The following is a 21948-nucleotide window of genomic DNA, read 5'->3' on the forward strand; positions in this document are numbered from 1 at the left end:
AGTCAGCCTCAATACCCAACGGTTAATTTCTTCCTCCTTTTGACCTGCGTCCGTCATTGTTTAGAAAAAAAATTATTTCTGTCGTTATTGCACGAGATACGGTAGTGTAATTTTACTTTTTGGTAACAAAAAGGAATTTAATACCGTGCCTTTTTACGATAACTATTTTGAATCGATAGCTGTGTGAAAACAAAATTTTGGTTTAATTTTCCGATAGCCACCTGTAGTGCGACGGTTCAAATTCACTCGGTCCTAATTTACGATAGCTTTGTTATCAAATTTACGGTAGCTTGATTGTCGAAGACAAAATAATACTTGGTATTAAATTACGTTAAATTATTTTTCCGTTAGCTGTTCAGTAAGGTAACAAAATAACAATCGGTAGCGTCTTGCGATAGCTTGAATTTCGGTAACTGTCTCACGCCTAAATAAAACAATAATCGATAGTGAATCACGGTATTTTAATTTTTCGGTAGCTGTGGATTAAGGAGGCAATTATAGTCGGTAATATTTTACGGTATAGCTTGGTCGTGTAATTTCTCGGTAGCTTGCGGTAGTTGTATATTACGAGAACGAGCTAAAGTGTGTCTAACTATATTCTCCCTTTTTAGCTATATTTTTACTTATTAGTGTTGAATAAAGGTTTTCACTAAGGTCGCAATTGTTCTTAAGGAGAGAAAAAAAGATTATTCAGCGCTCGATAGTTCGCAGACAACACTATTGCCACCGAATGATCGAAAAAGGAAATATCTTCACGCCCCCAGGGGAAAATTATTAACACCAAAATTTTTATTGATTCACACGCAGAAGTGTGAAAGGTACTTACGAGAAGTCTCCTGGATATCACCAGCCTCCTCAATTTCAGCTTACCTTAATGTCGAGTCGTCGATATTATACACAGTTTATAAATTTTGTATACAAAAATAGGTCGGAAAGATGGTTGATTCGCTTAAACTCTAACGGTGCTCTTTCGCCCAAACGCTCACGATGATTCTATAAGTATAGAATCACGTGCTGTGCCTGCGGAATGATTAGATCGGAAGTGATTCGAAGTTGACCGGTCGGGATCTGAGATCGAAGTGAGCGTTTCGCTGCTGACGTCAGCGCGCGTGAGCGCCTCTATCGTCGTGCGACGCGCTTGTGCGTCCTTGTCGCCAACCTTGTAGGTTGGCTTGCCTCTGTTGATGTACCGGGCGAGTCTTGTTTTGTTGTCGTTCCCGTTTGTTTATTCGACACTACTTGGTTAATATACCGCACGTCTAAGCACAAGCGATAGCTGTTATTATTTGCAAGAGCTGATTGTATGTTCAACGGCTTGACCATATTTACTATTTTTGTGAAGGCACATGAGCTTTAGAACTTTAGAGCTTTAGAAGCGAGCGCGAGCTCTGTAACTGTTACTAACTGGATCGCAAGTGAGAGCTATTGTCTTATTTGTCAGGAGTATCGTGTTGCTAGAGTCAATAATGCTCGGTATACGATAGCTGCGCGGCGATTTGCCCTTGTTATTGTATATGTCAAATCGCCCGCTCGGTCCGTCTGTTCTCAGTATACGGTAGCTGCGCGGCGATTTGCACTTGTTATTGTACGTGTCGATTCGTCCGCTCGGTCCGTCTGTTTACATGTGTGTCGAGTCGGTATAGGGTGCTTGTAAATTCTTATAAATTATATATATATTTAAACGCATGACTTAATTCTACTTCTTACTTATTTAACTATTACTATCTAATTTAAATTCGCATTTTATTTTACGTTATTTTTAAATTAAATGATTTTTTTAATTCGGTAATTTTTAACATACACACTCGGAATTCACAATTCTACTAATTACTCCAATTTGTACATTCGAAATCATGCCATGTATGACCATATCAGCCCGCAGCAGCCCGCATGAGAATTATTTTACGAGCAAGTTGGGCGCCAGTTGAAACACTGGGGTCTGCTAGCGCAGCCCAACGTTCTTAAATCTATCTTCGCGCGCCGTCACCCTCCAATGCATACACGGTGGCGGGCCGCCTCGGCCCAGGGCGCCAGGCATCGAGATGCCAAGGATCCCGCGATCCCCTTTCCGTGTGAGCGCCACCGTGTCTTGGGACCTGACGGCGTGGGAGATGAGCTCGGCTAGCTCTAAGGAATGGGTGGAGTTTCGAACAGGGTTGTGGGTCATAAAACTCATTAAGGCTTGCTGCTGATATGATATGTCGTATTTATTCTTCATTTTCCCTCTTAACAACCACGGCAACCTGCCGAAAACCTGCGGCCTCTACAGTCCAGAGGCACTACGCTGAACTAACTAAACTACTATGCGGCACGTCACGCCGCCGATCGAGGTCATCGTGAGTAAGAGCGAATTTCTACACGCGGCCCCGCAACGATTTTAATAATTCTAACATCTTTCCGGGGAGATCACCCGCACCCTCCGAGCAATCGACGCCACCGCCACTCTCGTCAGCGCGCCGTCCGCCGACTTGTCGGTGAGGGCGAATACCCGCTTCGCCTCTCTGATCGTCTACCGGCCTCGACGACCAGCGCGTCCGTCGCGGCGTATTCTCGCGAGTTATGCGATTTCCCCAGCCCATCAGACGCTTATTTTTCCATATACCGCGTCGTGAAAAACCCGTACTACTATAATAAATCCCCGAAAACCACTTCACGATGTGACGACCTCGACACGACCGCGCGACGACACACAACACTTGTCCGTCCTCTCCGCGCACACTCGTGCATTCTAACAGCTACTTACGGAAACTCTAATAATAGCTAACCTAACTTAATCGCTAACTTACTTACTAACGGTAGCTCGGTAACACGCAGTAATCGGTAGCTGACAGGAATAGCGGGGGTGAGGAAACGATAGCGGGGAGGTACAATACGAGGAGAGAGCGATAACGAGGAAATATTCACAATAATGTGGGCCTACAAAATACATGGGTAACGATAGCGAGGAATTGTGCGAGATCGAGAGCGTGAAAAATACAAACGGCAGCTTGAGCGGAGGGTAACGGTAGCGTAAAAGGAAAGATAGCGATGAAAAACGAGAGCTTACAAAATTCGCAACAGGCGATGAGACTTCACGGCACTCGACTCGCCGCCCTTGCCACGACCGTCAAAGTGCATTGCGTCGCACTAACCGTGACGCGACGCGTTCATCCGAGGCACAGCCGCACTAATTTATTCGCACGCTAGTTCACTTTTACTTACTTGCTACGATAGCGAGAGTGAAGGCGAGCTGCAATGGCGCACGGGTACCGGGGTCACGAGACAATCGAAAACCTCGGTGAGCAGCGCAGACGTCCTATCGGTAGCAGCGTTGCGGAGCGAAAGAGGCCGAGCTCTCGCGACGCATCAATACGTGGCCGCGGGGCCAGCGCTGCGCGCGCTCCCCACGCGAACTACTCCCCCTTCTGCGCGCCTACTCGCGGCTCGACCTGCCACGTTGCGAGGTTGTCGTCGCCTCTCTATTGCGCGGCGCAATTTTTCCACTTGTAACGTGCAGTCGAACTGCCACGTTATAGTGTTTTTGCAAATTTTGTGTGTTTTTCGTACAATTTTATTATTATTTTTTTTTGCCTCCTTCCTAAGGAAGGCTTGTAATAGTAATTTTTAGAGTTAGTGCATTTTTAGTCAAAAAATGGTGTTTTTGGAAAATGTCCGTACGCATGTGTGTGTGTGCGTATGTAGACGCCTGTATCTCAGCTTCTATACTCAGTGGATTTTAACCCACCGAGTCTCATTTTCTTTGTTTTTACTAGAACATAGTGAGAAAAAAGTCCGTTTTTACGTTTTGTGTAGGCGTTTTATTTTATAGTGATTTTTTAGTTTTGATATTTCAGTTTTTTCTAATGAAGTTATTGGAGAAGTAATAGTAAAAGTAAATTGCTTAATATGTACCTGGAAGAGAATAAAATAACCTATCTTATTAACGCGAAAAATTAATATTATCATTCGTCCTACTTTTATTATACACCATAAAGCTCAGTTTTTTAAAATTATTTTAAGTTGAAAACTAAACGTTGAATCTAAAAACAAACATGATTATTGAAAGTTATTACGACTATATTCCACTTAAATTTTAAGTTATTTCATGGGACAGATCCTGAGAAAAACATCAAAAACTGAAAAAGTTGTTTTTCCACGTGACGCGATAACAGGAGTAAAAAAGCAATAATCAATTTAAAATTTTGGATTTAGTTAGCATTATATAGCACCTTGATCGCTTTCTTTGGGATGTTTATGATAATAGTTAGTTTTAAAGATTTTAAACTTCAAAATTTTGCTTTCTCACCCTGTACTCTATATAACTGAAAACTGCATCGCTTGGATCTCAGCTTCTATTTAATAGATTTTAATTTATACCTAGGTTCCTTTTTTTCTGTTTTTGTTTTACTAATTTGTTAAAAACAAGATTTTCAGTTACGCATGTGCGTTTTTTATGGCGATTTTTTGATTACTAGTGATTTTAGATACGTTCAACTATCCTAATCATTATAACTCGAAAACTAAATGTTGAACTCTGCTTCTTAACCGTATTTCAATTACAAGTTAACTCTGTTACAAATATACTGGTTAAGTAAATAAGATTTCAGGTAAAAAAGGTAGGGTGATATCTCGTTGGAGCTTCGTTAAACAATTATAGTTATGCGAGAAAAAGAGAGAGAGAGAACTATAATTGGTTATGTATATATAATTGATTCGAAATAATTTTATCTATCAAACGAAAAAGTACAAAACTTTATAAAATTATATATGAATTAAAAACAATTCAGATATTAAAGCGATACATAATGTCTTATTCTTCTCAATACAATCCTCCGGACTTCTATCTTTTCTTTTTAACCCTATGTCTACTTTTGACTTTCAGACTGTCCTCCAGTCTTCTCTGTTTCAGAGTTCTACCTCCTCCTCTACCTCCACCCCTTTTTCCTCCTCTTGGTGTACCAACACTTTATGAATTTCTTGCCTCTTTTAACGATTTCACTATACTTGGTTGTGGCGTTCTGAATCCCTGTTCCTCTATTCCGATACCGTGATCCGTTCCGTGAATTATCTCTTGTACCTCAGTCCTCGTCAGGTTCATCGTTCCTTTCCCACTATCTCTATCTCTCTCACACTATTTCCTAACTTCTCTTCTCTGACGCTTACTTCCCCGCTCTTCTATCCCTATACTCTGACTCGCTTCTTCCCGAATTTTTTATCCCTTGCTCCTCTGGACCCTTTTTCTACCTGCTCCCGCATTCTCCTTCCTACCCCTCAATTCCGTTCCGTACACTCCCTTATTTCACACACTACATTTTGAATTAAACTACAAATAGGTGTTTTGGTAAATAAAAATGCTTATATATAAAAAAAAACTGTCAAAAATAATCTCTATTTATCATCAAATAAGATATAATTTAATAATTCATGCAAGCTCAGGGTGCGTGGTTGCACGGGTTGTAAGATTTTATTAAAACACACACACACACACACACACACATATCAATAAATTTTGTTATGATTTTAAAATATGATTTTTGTTTGTGTTCATAAATAATGTATTCAATATAAACATTGGGATTACTATCGTACTTAGTTATAATTTGTAAAAAAAGAACATTGATTGGAATTAGGTTAGATACACTACTAAAAGTAAATAAATTCGTTTTATCTTCGATAAAAGTGTAATTTTTATAAAAAAAATTTGTTAAGTTATGTGCATAGATTTTAGTAAAGTTGTTTGTACAGTTTTTCGTACATATTTTTACATAAAATTTGATTGTCTTTTTGTGATTTCTAGAAAATTCATAAAGCAAACTGTTACGTGACAACTTTCTCGATTCACATTTGAAATAATAATTTCAAATGTAGGATCGAGAAAATTCCACACGTATAAAGGTACAGCGAGACTCGAGGCCACAAAAGTATCAAGTGGCTAAGAATCTCGCTGACCTAAACAACTTCCCCGCCAACGGCTAGAGGCGCACGTGCGGAGCTACGTTGCAGTTTCGGCGCGCAACTAGTTGCCAGGCTCCGTAAGGTCTAATGAGTGTAACAAGCGTCGACACTGTAATGCAGCTAAGGGAAAGTAAGCTGGCGACGGCGTGGGAGGTCCGGAACCTCCTCCGAGCGCTCTCGAACCACACTGCTCACTCACTCCGTGATCGGGCACAGAAGCCGGCGGACCAATAGATTTTCGAAGTTATATTCAGATTTTTATCCAAAGATTTAGATTTGTTGTAGTTACATTCTGATTCACAGATTCAAATTAATTACTCAGAGATAATAGTGTTCATTATTCAGATTTCAAGTGAGAATTTCCTGTAAAAATTGTAAAGAGTTTCATAAAAAGGGAAATACAGATACAATTGGACCATATAGTTTGTTCAACATATGGACATATATTTCATCCAAAGTCACTCATTCCTAAAAATCCCAAAATACCAAAAGGAGGAAAAGTCTAGAAAGAAGAGTTTTTCTATTCAATCGTTCAAGCAGAAAAATCGCAAGGTAAGATTCATAAATATTAATTTGGACCACTACCATTAGGAAAGAAAAGACATTTGCAGGCAGGGATACGGATCCTGACCAGATTCCGCCCTGGACACCTGTAGAGCGTGTCAGATAGGCAGACTCACATAAAAGGGGAAACTCTTCCACCTAACACAAACAATAATTGATATAATAAAATTTTACATGGTTATTTTTATATCGAAAACAACATAAAAGCTAGTTTTAAATTTTCTTATTGCAATTTTGGAAAAAAAAGGTAAAATTAAAAGTTTTGGAATTTAAAATCATATATTTGGTGTTACTATTCAGTTGATAACAATTATATAGGTATTCGTTATTTTAATTTTTGTTTTCACTGATTTTTTAATAATTAAAAAATGAAAGATTTCATTTTTTGCAGAAATTTATGTAGAAAATTTTGCAAAGATTTATGCACATATTTTCGTTAAAAATACATCATTTATTTCAAGTTGATTTTCATGTTTATTATTTTCACAAAAAATAATACCTGTAATAGTAAATAATTTTGAAAAATAACTAATAGATAAATTGACAAAAAATTAAAATTTTATAAATTTTTTTTAAATATTGTATTTTTTAATAATAGCGACATATATGATAATTGTTTTTTTTCACATATGTAGGTAAATTGGATGATATTATTTTCTTAATATATAAATTATATTATTAATTAAGTATTTATAGAAATATGCAGATAAGATTGTAATAAATTAGAAATAAAATTATATATATATATATATATATATATATATATATATATATATAAACATTAGTTAAGTAGCGTATCATGAATATCTTTTAATTGATGTAAAAAAATATAATTTTTTTCTATACTTCAATCGTACAAGATTATATGTATAATCTTGTACGGCATATAACTAGCGCGCCACGCGCGGCCGTACGGCCGCGTTGGCTTGCCGCTTTGCATCGCGAAGCGATGCAAGGCACGCAAAATGCTCGCGCTTCGCGTTCGTAATGCCTGTCGGTGCTTATACAGTATTATCCTGTTTTTTTTTTCAATATTGTTGTCATGTTTTGATTGGTATTCTTGTGGTGGTCATCAACACTATCATCAAAACTACTGGAAAATTAGTAACTTATTTGTATTTGTATCAATTATTTATTTTTGTTTGTAGATATTCTTAAAATATATCTTATTTTAATTTTATTCTATTGTAATTTCAGATAAATAATACAACGCTTTTGTATCGCAGTTTTCAAGAGGAAGTAAACAAAAGGATGATATTTCGTTTGTAGGATTTCAATTAGAATATTAGAAAATTGATTGTTTAGGTATTTAGCATAGTTTAGAGGGATGTAGTGAGCTACTTAGAGCTTTTCGTCAATCTAAGCAATTTTCTTTATTGAGTTTACGTTTTTCTAGTTCAGTATATACACTTGAATTTTGAAAGTGAATTATACTGATTCAGCTTAAAAGATTTAATTAATATAGCGTACGTCGTTATATGATGCCAAGTTACACGGATTGTATTCGGCGATTACGTCCGATTATTTCCTAAATTATGCATTTTTTATAATTTAATTAAAAAAGTGGTTTAATTTTGTATATGTATATGTATGAGATAAAGGCCAAAATATAACTTTCAGCTTTTAATAATATAGGAAAATTGCTGAAAATAATTAGGTTGGATGGGGCATGTTGCACCGAAGTTATTATTGAATTTATGTATCAAAAAATCGCTTTTAGGGTTGTGTATGTCAAAAAGTATTTTAAAAAATGTTAAATGCCACGGTAAAAAGTTGTATTTTGAAAAATTTTACAAATTTTATATTTAATATTTTCATGAAAAACGTAAATCCGTAATGTTTTATGGCAAATAATTGTTTTTTTAGCTGTAAAAAATCGATTTTGGGCTGTTAACTCGAGTTATAAGTATTTTCATGATTTGGTGTCAATAGAAAAAAGTTGTATTTTTCAAAGATCTACAACTTTTCTATTTAACTTTTTTTTGCAGAATGCTTGGATTTAAAGTTACAGCCCAAAAACCGTTTTTAGCGATTTTTGAAGGTGGCCGTATTTTGTATATATGTTAGGAATCAGGCCCAAAATAGGACCGTCAGCATACTATTATGAGACGAGTTCCCAAAAAAATTTTGAGCCCGATTGACTAAAGTCTCTCAGAGATAATCGCATCACAGGAAAATTTTTATTAAAAAACACTTAAAAATCGAACAAATTGTGCCCGCATTTCAATACAACGTAGAGGATCGGGATAAAAAAATAGTTGTTTAGCTTTTGCAAAAAGAGACTTCTCCTAAAATTACAGCCCGATCGGTCGAAAATTGCGTGAGATATCGCATCTCACACATTTTTCGCACACGAAACTATAAGGCTATACACTTCCGTGTCGCGGTCGTACCTAAAAATGCCAAGTGGTCCAGATTACATGATGCTGGGGATAATTATGATAAGAAATATGAAAGAGATATGATATACATATGTATATGATAATATATTCCAGTAAATAAGTTGATATTTCTAGTCTTTATAAGATCTATACACATAGTGCACTCATTTGTAGACGATGTCTTGTCATCCTGAGAGTCGTCCTGACACCTAGACATTGTCTACGAGATATGACAGTTATTTGACGATAATTTTGATCGAGATCTGGTGCTCTCATCCGTAGTTGAGTGATTCTTGTATAAATAAAACTTGCTCTCTGCGTATGACAAGGTTGAGACTGTCGTAATAATTAGATATAGATGTTCTAATAAGACACCCTTATTTCAATTTTTTTATTATACTAATTCATTCATTTATTATTCCATGTGCTATATTTTAAATAATCAATTGATGTAAAAAACGGTAGTTTTACTGGTAAATAATCTGTTTTGTTCACTAAATTTTAATGTGAAACACGTTTAAAAATAATGAAATATCATAAATTATTATATTTTCCAATAAAATATGTTAATGAAATGTTTAAGTGTTTTATTGTATATTAAATAATATGAATTTTTTTATATGCTATGCACTATCATTACATATTTAAATCAAATAAATAAAATAATGGATTTTTCGACTTGTGTAAATATTTTTTACTACGAATATCAAAATGAGTACACTCGGATAGAAGAAACGAACTAAAGGTGGCTTTATTAAGTAAAAGTGACAGAGCGTGGTAAGAGAAACGTGGCGTGGTACGCGAGATGTTGCTTGCTCAGAGAGCTGGCAAACAGTGAGGCGGCAGCCCGCGTGCGCCGCCGAGCTGAGCGGCAGATCACGTGGTCCCTTCTACTCAACGTCATCGATCGCTGCGACCGGTCGGTAAGGGACGTATGTCGGATGTTAGTGCTTATATTCCAACACTCCCTCGCGATTACGCTCGAAATCGTCAAGTCTTCCTCGTGATCCGCTACTTAGCTGTCTTCTATTGCGCCTCTGCTCGTGATCATCTTAGTGAAGTTACTCTGTAACGTGAAAACTATATTAATTACCTAGTAACAATTTGGCCAACCTATTGTGGCTATCAGAGGGCAAAGTCATAGTGAAAATATCTGCTCTTTGCTCCTTTGATTCAATCCATTCTACTTTTATATATCCTAGTTGGCCGCATTGTTTGACATAGTCTTCACACACTCCTGGCATATGCCTTAGTTTATTACTTTTATCCATCTTTGTGCAAGCTACTGCTGCTTTGTTGTCGCACCACATGATGAGTGGAAAGTACATCATGTCCGGAATTACTTTCAGTGACAAGCACATGCTGATTGATTCCCTACAGGCATCACTCATGGCTACGTATTCGGCTTGGCACGTAGACAGAGCTACTTAGACTTGTTTATGCGTTCTCTCTTTACTATTCCTGGTTATGGTGATTCCTAGAAACTCTTTCGGCTCACCAAGGAACTTCATGTCGAACTTTTTACTCAGTTCTCCCTACACTTCTTTCATCTTGGGTTTGTTATTGCCTGTCAGCAACCTGTCATTAACATACAAGAGCATTATTATTTGGCTGTTGTTTTTAACAGACACAAACAAACACGGATCTCTGTTGTTTGCCATGAAACCTAGTTGCTTAGCAAACTCTGAAAAGTGTGCGTTTTGATTCTTTGGACTTGTTTCTAATCCAGACAAGGATTTGTGGAGCTTCTAGACTTTTGTCTGTCTCTGGTTTTCATATTCTTCGAAACCATCTTGTATCTTTCAGAATATTTCCCTTTTTATTGGACTGTGAATAAATGCTGCTTTGACGTCCAGTTGCCACATTACATAGTCGTGTTTATTTGCTATGGCCAGAACTGCTCTCACAAGCGCAAGGCGAGATACGATGCGTATGTTTCGCAAAGATCGTAAGGGTTCGAATCTTTGAATCCTCTTATAACAATTCTTGCCTTGTAGTTTGGGTATTTAGTTCCGTTATCTTTACGTTTGAAGACTCATCTCGAGTCTAAGATGTTCAGCTTCTTTCCATCTTTACATGTTCTACTGACCACTTATATACCTGGTTTATCTGCAATGCTTCCTTTTCCCTGCTTATGACTTCTTGCCATCTGTCTACCTCTGGTGATGATACCGCTTCTCTATAGGATTTTGGATCTCCATTGATTGAAGTTAACAGTGCATACAGACTATATGCACTCAGACCTTCAATTTCATTTTGTGCGTTTTCTGCAAGTGCAGTTTCTCTGATTAAAGGGGACACAACACCTTTAAACTTCAAAACAATCGATTTTTTGTATTGCTTATTTAGACAGGAAATGTTCCGTAGAACACGCTCCTAAAACCCGTTTAAAAAAAAAAATTCCCGCAAAGTTACAAGCAAAATACTAAAACAAAATTTTTATCGTTTTTTTCGTAAAATTGCGTATTTTTCATTTTGTATCTAATACGACTAATTATTTTAATTTTAAGTTTTATAAATTCAATCTGAATTAAATTTTTATTGTAAATGTTAAAAATACTATTTTTTTACCGTATTATATACGTATATTATGCTCCGCATACATATTTTAGTAAATATATTAGTGCGTATTGATAAGATTTTTTTGCGTTATTTTGGAGATAAATTTCTAGTTTCGCTTCTTATATAAGGCTCCGATGGATACGTAGGGACATTTATTTGAATTCAAATATCGCGCGCCCGCGCGCCACCTGTGGACAGGTTAGAATCAATGTGCCTGAGAAGGACAGAGCGACCGTTCTGCTGTTCTTCTAGCAGACAGCAAATATTTCAAAACACAGCTGATATAGTCCTGGGATGTGTTTTACACCGAGTAAACACAGCTGATGTCTTAATACATAAAAAAGCTGATATTTAAAAAATGCTAAATTTCCCATATTTTTAAAAATTTTTAGATCAAAAGGAATTTTGGGCAGAGCTTTGTTACGTTTGACGTGGAACGTTCCATATATATATATATATATATATATATATATATGCAGAGATGACTTCATCACCCAGCAGGAGTCTTTTATCTTTGCTGGTGATTATCCATATATTTTCGCTGTAGAGCTTCTTCTCTATGAGCGCCTGCTCACGTGCCAAATCCTACGCGGCTTTAAGTGCATCTCCTTTTTGTTTTACGAGAGTTGAGCGTGCATAACAAAGCGGCTGCTCCAGAAAATGTCTCATAACTGAGGACGCCACAGCATACGCTTCTTCAAGAGTGTTCACGAATTGCTGAAATTCGTGAAGCAGCTCTTTTTCGGATTTGAGCACAAGACTAAAGCGGTAATGTCTCTCGAATATATGATGGATATTGTCCAGCAGCTGGCATATTTCGCTGAACCGATCACGAAGCTCTGGATTATTCACACTAGTGAGATCAGCTAGAACCTCCACCCCTGTCTTGTAACTTTTCATCATCCTTGCAGTTTGCTTGAAGTGATCCTAAAAATATGATGTTTAGTTATAAAGATTAATGGTATGGAAAAAAATCAAGGACTAACTTATTATAGCATGCGCTGGGACTATTTATACAGACAAACCAAAGCTTCCCTTTCCAACTCATTTTCCAAAAGTCCTACTGTAGTATATTTTCAATTAACGTTCTTTTTAAGTTCTATTGTTTTTTATGCAACTTCATATTATTGATTGTAATTAATAACTGTCATTCAAAATAAACCTATATTTGAGTAAACACAGGTAAACATAGTATTACATAAGTTTACTCTATACATATACAATACTTTGGTGTCAGAATTGGTTTCGAAAATACGCCGATTACTTGATTTTCTATATTCTACTTCAATATCAAGCAAAGAGAATTAGTGAAAAGTGCATATTTTCAATGCAAATCAACGTCAACATAACCATGTCGAACGTAGAGGAACCTTCTACTGCATCGATTGCTGCTGTGGCGCAGGCGTTTGCGGATGCTCTGATGATTGCTATTCCACAAGTTACCACTCCTGTTACAAGCCAGCCTGAATCTACTTCTCAAGTTCAACCCAAAGCTCCTCCGTTTAAGTATCAAGAATATCGGTCGTCCGACAGAACGACAGTCAACGATTATTGCAAGAGATTCGAGTGGGCATTACAACTGATACACCAGAAAGTCGTACGTATCAACAAATTCGCACTGTTTTAATTGCATATTTCGACGTCAAGAAAAATAAATATTAAGAAAGTGTTAAGTTCCGACAAATTGTACAGCTACAGAATGAATCAATTGCTAATTTCTCACTACGATTAAAGCAAGGGGCTACGTTCTGCGAATACGACACATTTTTCAACAGGATGCTGATTGAGCAGCTCCTACATGGTCTCACCGATCGTGATATGCGCGACGAAATAATCGCCAAGAAACCGAAATAGCACATGCATTGGAGTCAACTCGTCAAACAGCGAATGAGGTTACCTCTACTTCTAATAAGATACATGCGCTATCTTATTCAATGACGCATTTCAAGCATAAACGGAATGCTTCACATACATCGCGCAGTGCTTCTTGGAAGCAAGATCATGGTGAATGGGTCATGGGATCATGGTTTTACACATTTAGGTTTTAGATTTATTTCTCGCTTTGCTTGCCTTCTTTCAATGTCCAGAAGTATTTTTGAAGTAAATTATTGTACTCGGGGAGTGTGGGGCAATTGGGTATACACATTTAGGTTTTAGATTTATTCCTCGCTTTGCTCGTCTTCCATCGATGTGCTGACGTGTTTTCAAATTAAATTATTCTACTCGGGGACCGTGAAGTAATTTGTTTACACATTTAGATTATAAATTTATTACCCGTTTAGCTTGCCTGCTTTTAATGTGCGAAGTGTAGTTAAAATAAATTATTACACTCAGAGAGCGTGGGGTTGGGTTTAAGCGTTTTGGGTTTGGATTCATTTCTCGCTTTACTTGCCTTCTTTCAACGTCCCGACGTATTTTTAAAGTAAATTATTGTACTCGGGGAGCGTGGAAAAATTGGCTTTACATATTTAGGTTTTAGATTTATTATAAGTTATTTTACTCGGGAAGTGTGGGGTACTTTGGTTTAAGTATTTTTGGTTTAGATGCATTCTTCGTTTTGCTTGCCTTCGTCCGATGTGCTAACGTAGGATTTTGGTGAATGTTTTTTTAAAATAAGGTCGCGTGGAAAACGTTAGTTGAACAATTTTGGCCTTACATTTTATCCTCGCCTTTCTCTGATGTGCCAATACAGTTTTAAAATAAAAAATTTATCAATATGAAACGATTAATATTTTTTTGTCACAATACCAGAATTTCGATGTCAGATTCATGCTTAGCAACCCCAAAAACGGTATATATTTGATCATCTTTATGAATCGTATGAAAAAAGTGAATTTCGCCATAATTTATGTAAAAACGATTGTTTAAGCAAATGATTTCGCAAATCTAGTAACAGATTTGTGATCAGCGTAATAATTTCATAAACAGCATTGTTTGAAAAATAATTATGCAAATCTGTTATCAAATTTGTGTTCAGCGACCCTAAAATCTTAGGACTGATGTGCTTTTTCGTTTCTTTTGCGTACTTTCCCATTAATAAAAATACGACAAGAAACAAATTTTCAAAGCCATATAGTACAAAAACGCATGCAGTGGTCGGCCATTTCGAATTGTCATTGTCAAATTTTGGTTAAGCGATGGCAAAAATACGACTAAAAACAAATTTTCAGAGCCATATAATACAAAAACGCATGCCGTGGTCGGTCATTTTATATCAGCTATTTGTAATTTTCGTTTCTTAATTGTTATTCGTATAGATTATAAATTTTAACAATCGATGCCTTTACTTATGCATTATCAATATTTATCCTGTTAAACCTGCAATTCACGTTTAATATTCGTTTTGATTGAAATGAAATCAAGGTTGATATCAAGGTTGGAATCCAGGTTCAATCAAGGTAGTATCAACCTTCATATTTTTGACAGGAATGTGTCTTGTAAGACGAAAACAAATTGGCATAAACTACGGAAAAATAACCCAACAAACTCAGTACTAAAAAATTACGAAAAAATTTAAAATAGTCATTTAAGATGCAAAATATAAATTTAAAAATAATAATATAAGAATTAATATCGACAATTCAAGGCAGTTTGTAACGGACCGCTACAATTCGATTCCAATCATATGAAATGCGTGCGCAGATAGTGAGAGACGCGAGACAATAAGTGTGACATATGTATGTATAAGTTCGAGAGATGGAAAGAGTGAGGGTAAAACGAGAGGAGAAGGAATGCGTGCGCAGATGATGAGAAAGAGAAGGAGTATAAAGCAAGGAGAGTAAAGACGTCTGTGAACGTCTAGAGCGTGTATGGTTTGAAGATCAGCGGCGAAACGAATTAACGACTGGCCCGTATGATTTGCAATCGGCAGTCGGCGCTGAAGCGTCTAGAGAGCCACACCTTAGCTCTCTACATATGCTATCTAAATTGCTACCTACTTGCGACTTATAATTGCAGTTGGTAGTGATTCTGATAGACAAATTGAATATAATAAAGATACTTATTCTGTTACCTAAACTCTCATGTATGATTTCTCCCTTTGATATTCTGTAGTCCTCCTATCATTAAAAAGAACCTTTACAAGCTATGGAACATCATTAATACTAAGCTGGAAAAAAATATTCGAAAAAGCAAGGCACTTAAACATTTAGTTGTAAATAACCAGAAAATAAAAGATAAAGTTCGTATAGCAAACACAATGAATGATTATTTTTGCAAAGTAGGCATTAATTTAAGTAACCAGATTTAAAATTTGGATATCGATCAACTGAAACTTCCAGATAGATATAACAAATCAATTTTTATATATACAACAAACAGTTTTAAAATTGTAAAAACTATAGATTCCAGGAAAAGAAAAACTGACGGTGATGATAATATCAATGCAAAAACAATCAAAGTAATTGCTAGTAATATAGGGATACTGTTGGAATACATTATTAATCTGTTTTTTCAAGGATCAACGTGCTAAACGCACTAAATCACGCTGACATAGTCCCTATATTTAAAGCTGCAGATAGGTCTGGTATGTCGAATTACAGACCAATTACTCTTATATACAAATATTGAAGTAAATAATTTACAACAGATTGTATATGTTTTTGACGAAATGTAAAATTATATCAGACAATTAATTTTGTTTTATTAAAAATAGAGGCACTACGGACGTGCTAAACTATGTATTGAACATAATTTGTAATATTATTAATAAAAACAAGCTTATTATCACTATTGCTTTCTCCTAGAGGAAGCTTTGTAATAGTAAAATTTAGAGTTTCGTCAAAACTTCGAGAAAATACTTTTTGGTGTGTTAGAAGTTCAAATCAAGTATTTTTAGATAATGTCCATATGGATGTGTGTGTGTATACCGTGATATTTCTAAAACTACTTCGTCAATATCAATAAAATTTGACGTGCATATCTATTTTCGATTCTGAATTCGAGAAAAACAGTTATTTTTTATTTTCTCAACTATTTTTTTTAATAGCCATTTTTTGATTTTTGATAAACACTATTTTGAATTTTTTTAATCATCCTATAAGCCATTTAAACCTTAATATTGGTGAAAGTAAGAGTTCGATCTGGACTACCACCATAAAATTCATGAAGATACCTTTTTATAGTGCAAATGTTCCTGTATGGGTCCCAGAATGGCAGAGACCCTGTATCTCCGACTAAAAATGAAAATATCTATAAATTTGTGCTAAAATGATTAAAATTCATATTTAAAACCTGTGGCAAAGCTTATGAACTGCTTGGAGCATTCCTAAAATAAATCACTGAGGTAGCAAACATCGAAATAAAGAAAGTCATTGTAGGAGAAAATTGTTCCTTAATGTCCATCATTGACTAAAAATTCAAAGCTTAGTGATAAATTATTTAAATACATGTTTGCTTATAGAAATAAATTGCGTCACTTCGATCATCGCCAAAAAATGATAGAACTTGATTTTATTGTTACAAATATTCCTATTTGGATTATTTTACTTTTTTAAAGAAGAGCGTATCGGCCTTAGATTAAATTAGATTTGCATTCAGTGACTTAAATTATATTAAAAAATGTCTGTTAAATAGGAAGTTCGACTTTAGGCATGGTAAACAGCTCAAAAATCACGAAAAAAGCTGATTTTTTCTATTTTTTTTTTTTATAAATTATTTTCGTGATTGAAAAACAATGAAGAGTTGTGGATCAAATCTGACATCAGATTCGTATTTCGCGGGTCAAAATAAACAAAAAAACATATTTTTAATACTAAATTATCTTCTAAACTTAGTAAATACCGAAAAATTTGCAAAAATGTCCATTTCTCGAATTTACTGATCAATACTTCCAATTTAAATAAAACTGGTGGGTGATGAAGAAATTCTCGTACCAAATTCGTATTTAGCGAACCAAAATACGTAGGAATAGATGTGTCACGTGCCGGGATCAGATATTTTTGTTTTTTCTTGTGTGCCGGTGTTATAAGTTTTGTTTTTGTACCATTTCTATGTACAGGCAACTAGGTTTGCCTCTACAGGATGACTTTTTAAGGAGTGTATATGGCCAATAAATAAATTAATAAATTGTATAATGAGCTAGAATTGTAAGTGATAAAAAATGACGTACCTTTTTTTAGTTCAAGATGTTTATTTAAAAAATCTGAAGGAGATTCCGGAAAACTAACGTGATTTTGTTTCCCATCCTATGAATAAAAAAATGTTATGTGAAAATGTGTTATATCTTATTGAATGCAGTTATTAATCCTAACCATATTTTATCAGTTACTAGAAAATTTAAGTGCGCTTCGCGCACTCCTTATCATGTCATACTTAAAATAAATTTTGCCGCCTGCTGAGCGCCAACAGTTTGAAGCCTTTGTAGGTTATTTAATAAAATCCGTATTTCTGATTCGCGTTCCTTATAATTCTTGTATTACCATTAAGAACGCTAGGGATTAAGCTTTAGATGTTTTAAGTATTTAACGAACGTTCATCGAATAATTCAAATCCAAGAGGATACGTTAATTAGAGTGTCACGTGCAAAGGTTTACACGTATATATAGCTAGTTATAGAGCAATCAAGCACGAGTCGCCAAATACGTGCATAGCATCAGCTTAGACTCACACTGAAGGCTAACTCTTTCAACTCAGCGCAACCTTTCTTTCAAGACCTCATACGACTGCACGGGTGACAGTGAATTCTGTAAATAAAGCATTATATTAAACCCAAATTTCAAACGGATATTCTAACACGCACATTCACTGAATCCGATTTGCAAACAGACACCATTACTGATAATATTTCGTGTTTATTTAACATTTAGCTTAACACCAGACGCAGAATAAAATATCGACCCTCGCGTGCAACTGTTATAATATAACGCCCACTCTCGACACTACATGCGTTCCATCTTGTCTCGGCGCCTCTCAGAAGTGCCGCAACCACGCGACTCGTCGCTGAGCTCGGCAGCGCTCTCCGCTCGCCGCCTTACTTTTCCTTTGCTCCTCAAGCACGCTACACGCTTTAGCTCTAGTCTCACGTTTTATTCACGTTTAAGTTCAATAAGCATGTTCTTACCAAATAATCTTTTGTGTTGTCCTTTATGCGTTTATTCTAATATTTCGACAGGTTATGAGCTCAGCTTGCGTCTACTATGTTAATCGTAATGCGAAAGAAAAGTGCGAGAAAGACAAAGGAATGACAAGCTCGGACACGACAAAGGACAGGTCACCCACGTGCTAAAGCCCAAGAAAAGAACATCTACGTCCAAGTCCAATCCCAGGTTGCTTCGGAAAATGGCAGGAAATCAGTACAAGTGGAAAAGGTCAAGGAGGACGCTAAAAAAATGTTAAAAAAAGAATTGATGTAAATTTTTTACAGTAGAATGATGGATTATAAATCTTCGCACATATATATTGCAAAAATCATGATAAAAATGTGATATTTATAAAAGAATCGATGTTTTAAGAGTCCTCGGAGATTTTTTCGATCAACATTCCGCTAAAAAATGTTTAAAAAAAAAGAAATTTTAATACAATTTTTAACGGTAGGATAAAGCGTCTATATTTTTTACACATATATACCTTTAAGAAGCATGGTGAAAATCCTCTTCCTCTATCATATTAAAATATGTCTGGTAGTCTCCGGCTATGAAATCACTTCATCCCCAAAACTACCCTCCTTAGGGGTTGGGGTAAACCAGAAGTTGACCAGAAGTAGAATGGAAGTTGTCCGGAAGTAGATCGAAAGTTGACCAGAAGAAGTAGAACGGATGTCGTTCGGAAGTAGACCGGAACTTGATCAAAACTAACCGGAAGTGAACTGAAGGTAAAGTGCAAGTAACCGAAAAAATTACAAAATGATCCGGAAGTGACCAGAGTGATGTATATACTAAAACTACCTTAATACTTGTTTGCAAAATTTTCTGAATTTTTCAATAAAAATACTTTTAAAGCCCTATATATATATATATATATATATATATATATATATATATATATATATATATATCTGTGTTTATATATATATATATATATATATATATATATATATATATATATATATATCTGTGTTGAGGCTACCTTATTTGCATTTTAAACCTTGAAATTTGAAAATCTGAATGTTTGATCCGGACTCAGACCACCTCAATACAGTAAAAAAGTAGCTGTAAAGTTTCAGAATGGGTCTGACCTATTACTAAAAGTTATGTAGTAAACAAACATGTTATAATGGCTGATAAGTGGTTTTACACGAAAATTTAACACATATAAATAATTCAGTAAATTGTAAGTCTATCGATATAAATAAAGTTACGCGGCTAAGTTTAAGTAGTAAAAGTGCAGTAAGCAACAAGTAGTTCACAACTTCAAGAGCTGGGCTTAGCCCGTAGCTATATATCATTATATAATATCAATATATAACATAATCAGAACAAACTATAATATTTTTGTCTCCAATTGTTTTTTTTAAGTATCAAATAATAATTTTTTGTGCTGCAAGATAGCATTTAAAGTTTACAAATTTATGATGACTCTACTATGAAAGTTTAAATATCAATACTAGATTATTGCGTATCCATAATTTATCAATTGATTCTTATTTTTTGCAACAAACGTATGTTCCCTGCCATATTGAGAAATATGTAGATTCTTTTCTAGTTCTAGCAGACATCTTTATGACCATTTTTATAGTGATTGGATAATCCTAAACTAATTATAAAAAAGAAGAATACTGATGACAGAAGTAATTCATCACATTCAGTCACGCACTATCTAAATAAAAAGAAATCAGTACAAACAAAGAAAATATTCTTCAAAAATGACAATGAAGTAATAATCGACTGTATGAATGAAAATAGTACCATAGATGCTAAAATACTGAAAAAAAATCTTCAGTATGTGAAGTAAAGAAGGAAGCGATCAAAAAACCAAGATAAAAGTCGTAGGAGTAGATAATTTTGAGAAGATGAATTTGAAAGAAATGGAAGCCGACATTATTGAAAGAAATTTTAAAGATATGAAAACCAGCTGCACAGCAATCCACCATTTCAAAAATAAGAAAACAAAATAGATTAGCATCATAATTGAAGTCTCCTCAGAAATATACAAAAGAATAAAAGATAACAAGAACAGAGTTTTCATTGGATATCAAAACTGTAGAGTATATGATGATATCAACATAAGGCCTTGCTACAACTGTGGAAGGTTTGGACACAGCGGAGATAAATGTCTTAACGATGAAGTGTGCTTAAAATGCGCGAATTCACACAATTTAATAAACTGTGTGAAAACGACGAAGATAAAATGTGTAAATTGTATTTTTCATAATAATAGGTACAAAACTAATTATGACATTCAACACGTGGCAAACGATAGCTAGTCCTGCCAAGTGATCAAGAAGAGAATAAGAAAATACGTGGAGTCAACTGATTACCCAGTGAGTCCGACAATAACAAGATACATCGGTAACATAGACATCGCATCGAACAAAACTAAGTTGGTAACAAAGCATGGATCAGTTTCGTCACTACTATCGTCTCCCACTGCCAGCCAACATAACCTAAGAAGATAAACACACACATGGATAACAACATTGAAGTATTAGAAAGTATACAGAATGAAAATGTTAAGAAAGAAACTGCAGTTAAAAACATCAAGGCTTTCAATAAATATCTAAGAACTAATCAAGACAACATTCTTTACGTCAATATAAGAATTTTAAATAAAAAGGTATAAAATGTATTATAATAATAGTAGAATAAATAGTTCGGGTGAAGTAATGGTCTACATTGCTGAAAGCCTAACGAAGAGTACTGAAATCGTACAAATAGGAAAACTCAGAGTTATAAATACCTATTTAAAGATAGATAAGGAAAAGAAAATATCTAGCTTGTATAGATCACATGACATCTCAAAAACTGACTTTATTAGTAACATTAAAGAATTCCTAAGAAAAAAACAAAATACCTAAAATCACCAAGTTATTGGAGACTTTAATATAGATATACTGAAGCTATACAATATTAGTCAGGAGTATTTGAATAATTTCTTAGAGAAAGGTTTTGTACCAGGTTTTCAAACAATTACTAGACCAGCAGCACCTGATAATACTGGTTCTTGCATTGACAATATCTTCATTAAAACTAACACAATCGTAACTAACACTTGTAAAATTGAACATATAATAACAGATTACTATCTGCTACTAAAAACGCTTAAAAAAATTAAAATTAGTCATTGGCACGAGAAAATTGAATGCATTGATTATAGGAGATTAAAGGAAAACGCGGATAAAGAAAATTGGAATGAGATACTGTTAATGAATGATCCTAACCAGGCTGCTAATTCAATAATTAACAAAATAAAAAATATTGCCCAGTCAACGACTACTAAAAATAAGAATAAGAAAATAGAAAAAACATGCTAAGACATATCTGGATAACAAGTGCAATTATAAATTCTTGTAATAGAAAGGAACAATTATATAAAATTTGGCAACTAGACCCAAAGAATGAGACTCTAAAGA

The 21948-nt window shown here is 35.0% G+C and overlaps 1 protein-coding gene across 7 annotated transcripts in view; it reads right to left on the reverse strand.

The window, feature by feature from the left end:
- Positions 1–21948, reverse strand: part of LOC103318176 (sodium/hydrogen exchanger 5-like) — a 723013-nt gene that overhangs the window by 273157 nt on the left and 427908 nt on the right. For all 7 annotated transcript variants that reach the window (XR_004345103.1, XR_004226475.1, XM_031921614.1 and 4 more), the window contains exon 8: positions 17551–17626. Coding sequence is in view for 5 of the 7 variants with exons in the window: in XM_031921614.1 (XP_031777474.1) it covers positions 17551–17626 (76 nt within the window). In the remaining 2 variants the exon portion in view is untranslated. The remainder of the gene's footprint in view (positions 1–17550; positions 17627–21948) is intronic.

Source organism: Nasonia vitripennis (assembly GCF_009193385.2).
Source record: "Nasonia vitripennis strain AsymCx chromosome 1 unlocalized genomic scaffold, Nvit_psr_1.1 chr1_random0002, whole genome shotgun sequence".
In the NCBI taxonomy this organism is placed as follows: Eukaryota; Metazoa; Arthropoda; class Insecta; order Hymenoptera; family Pteromalidae; genus Nasonia; species Nasonia vitripennis.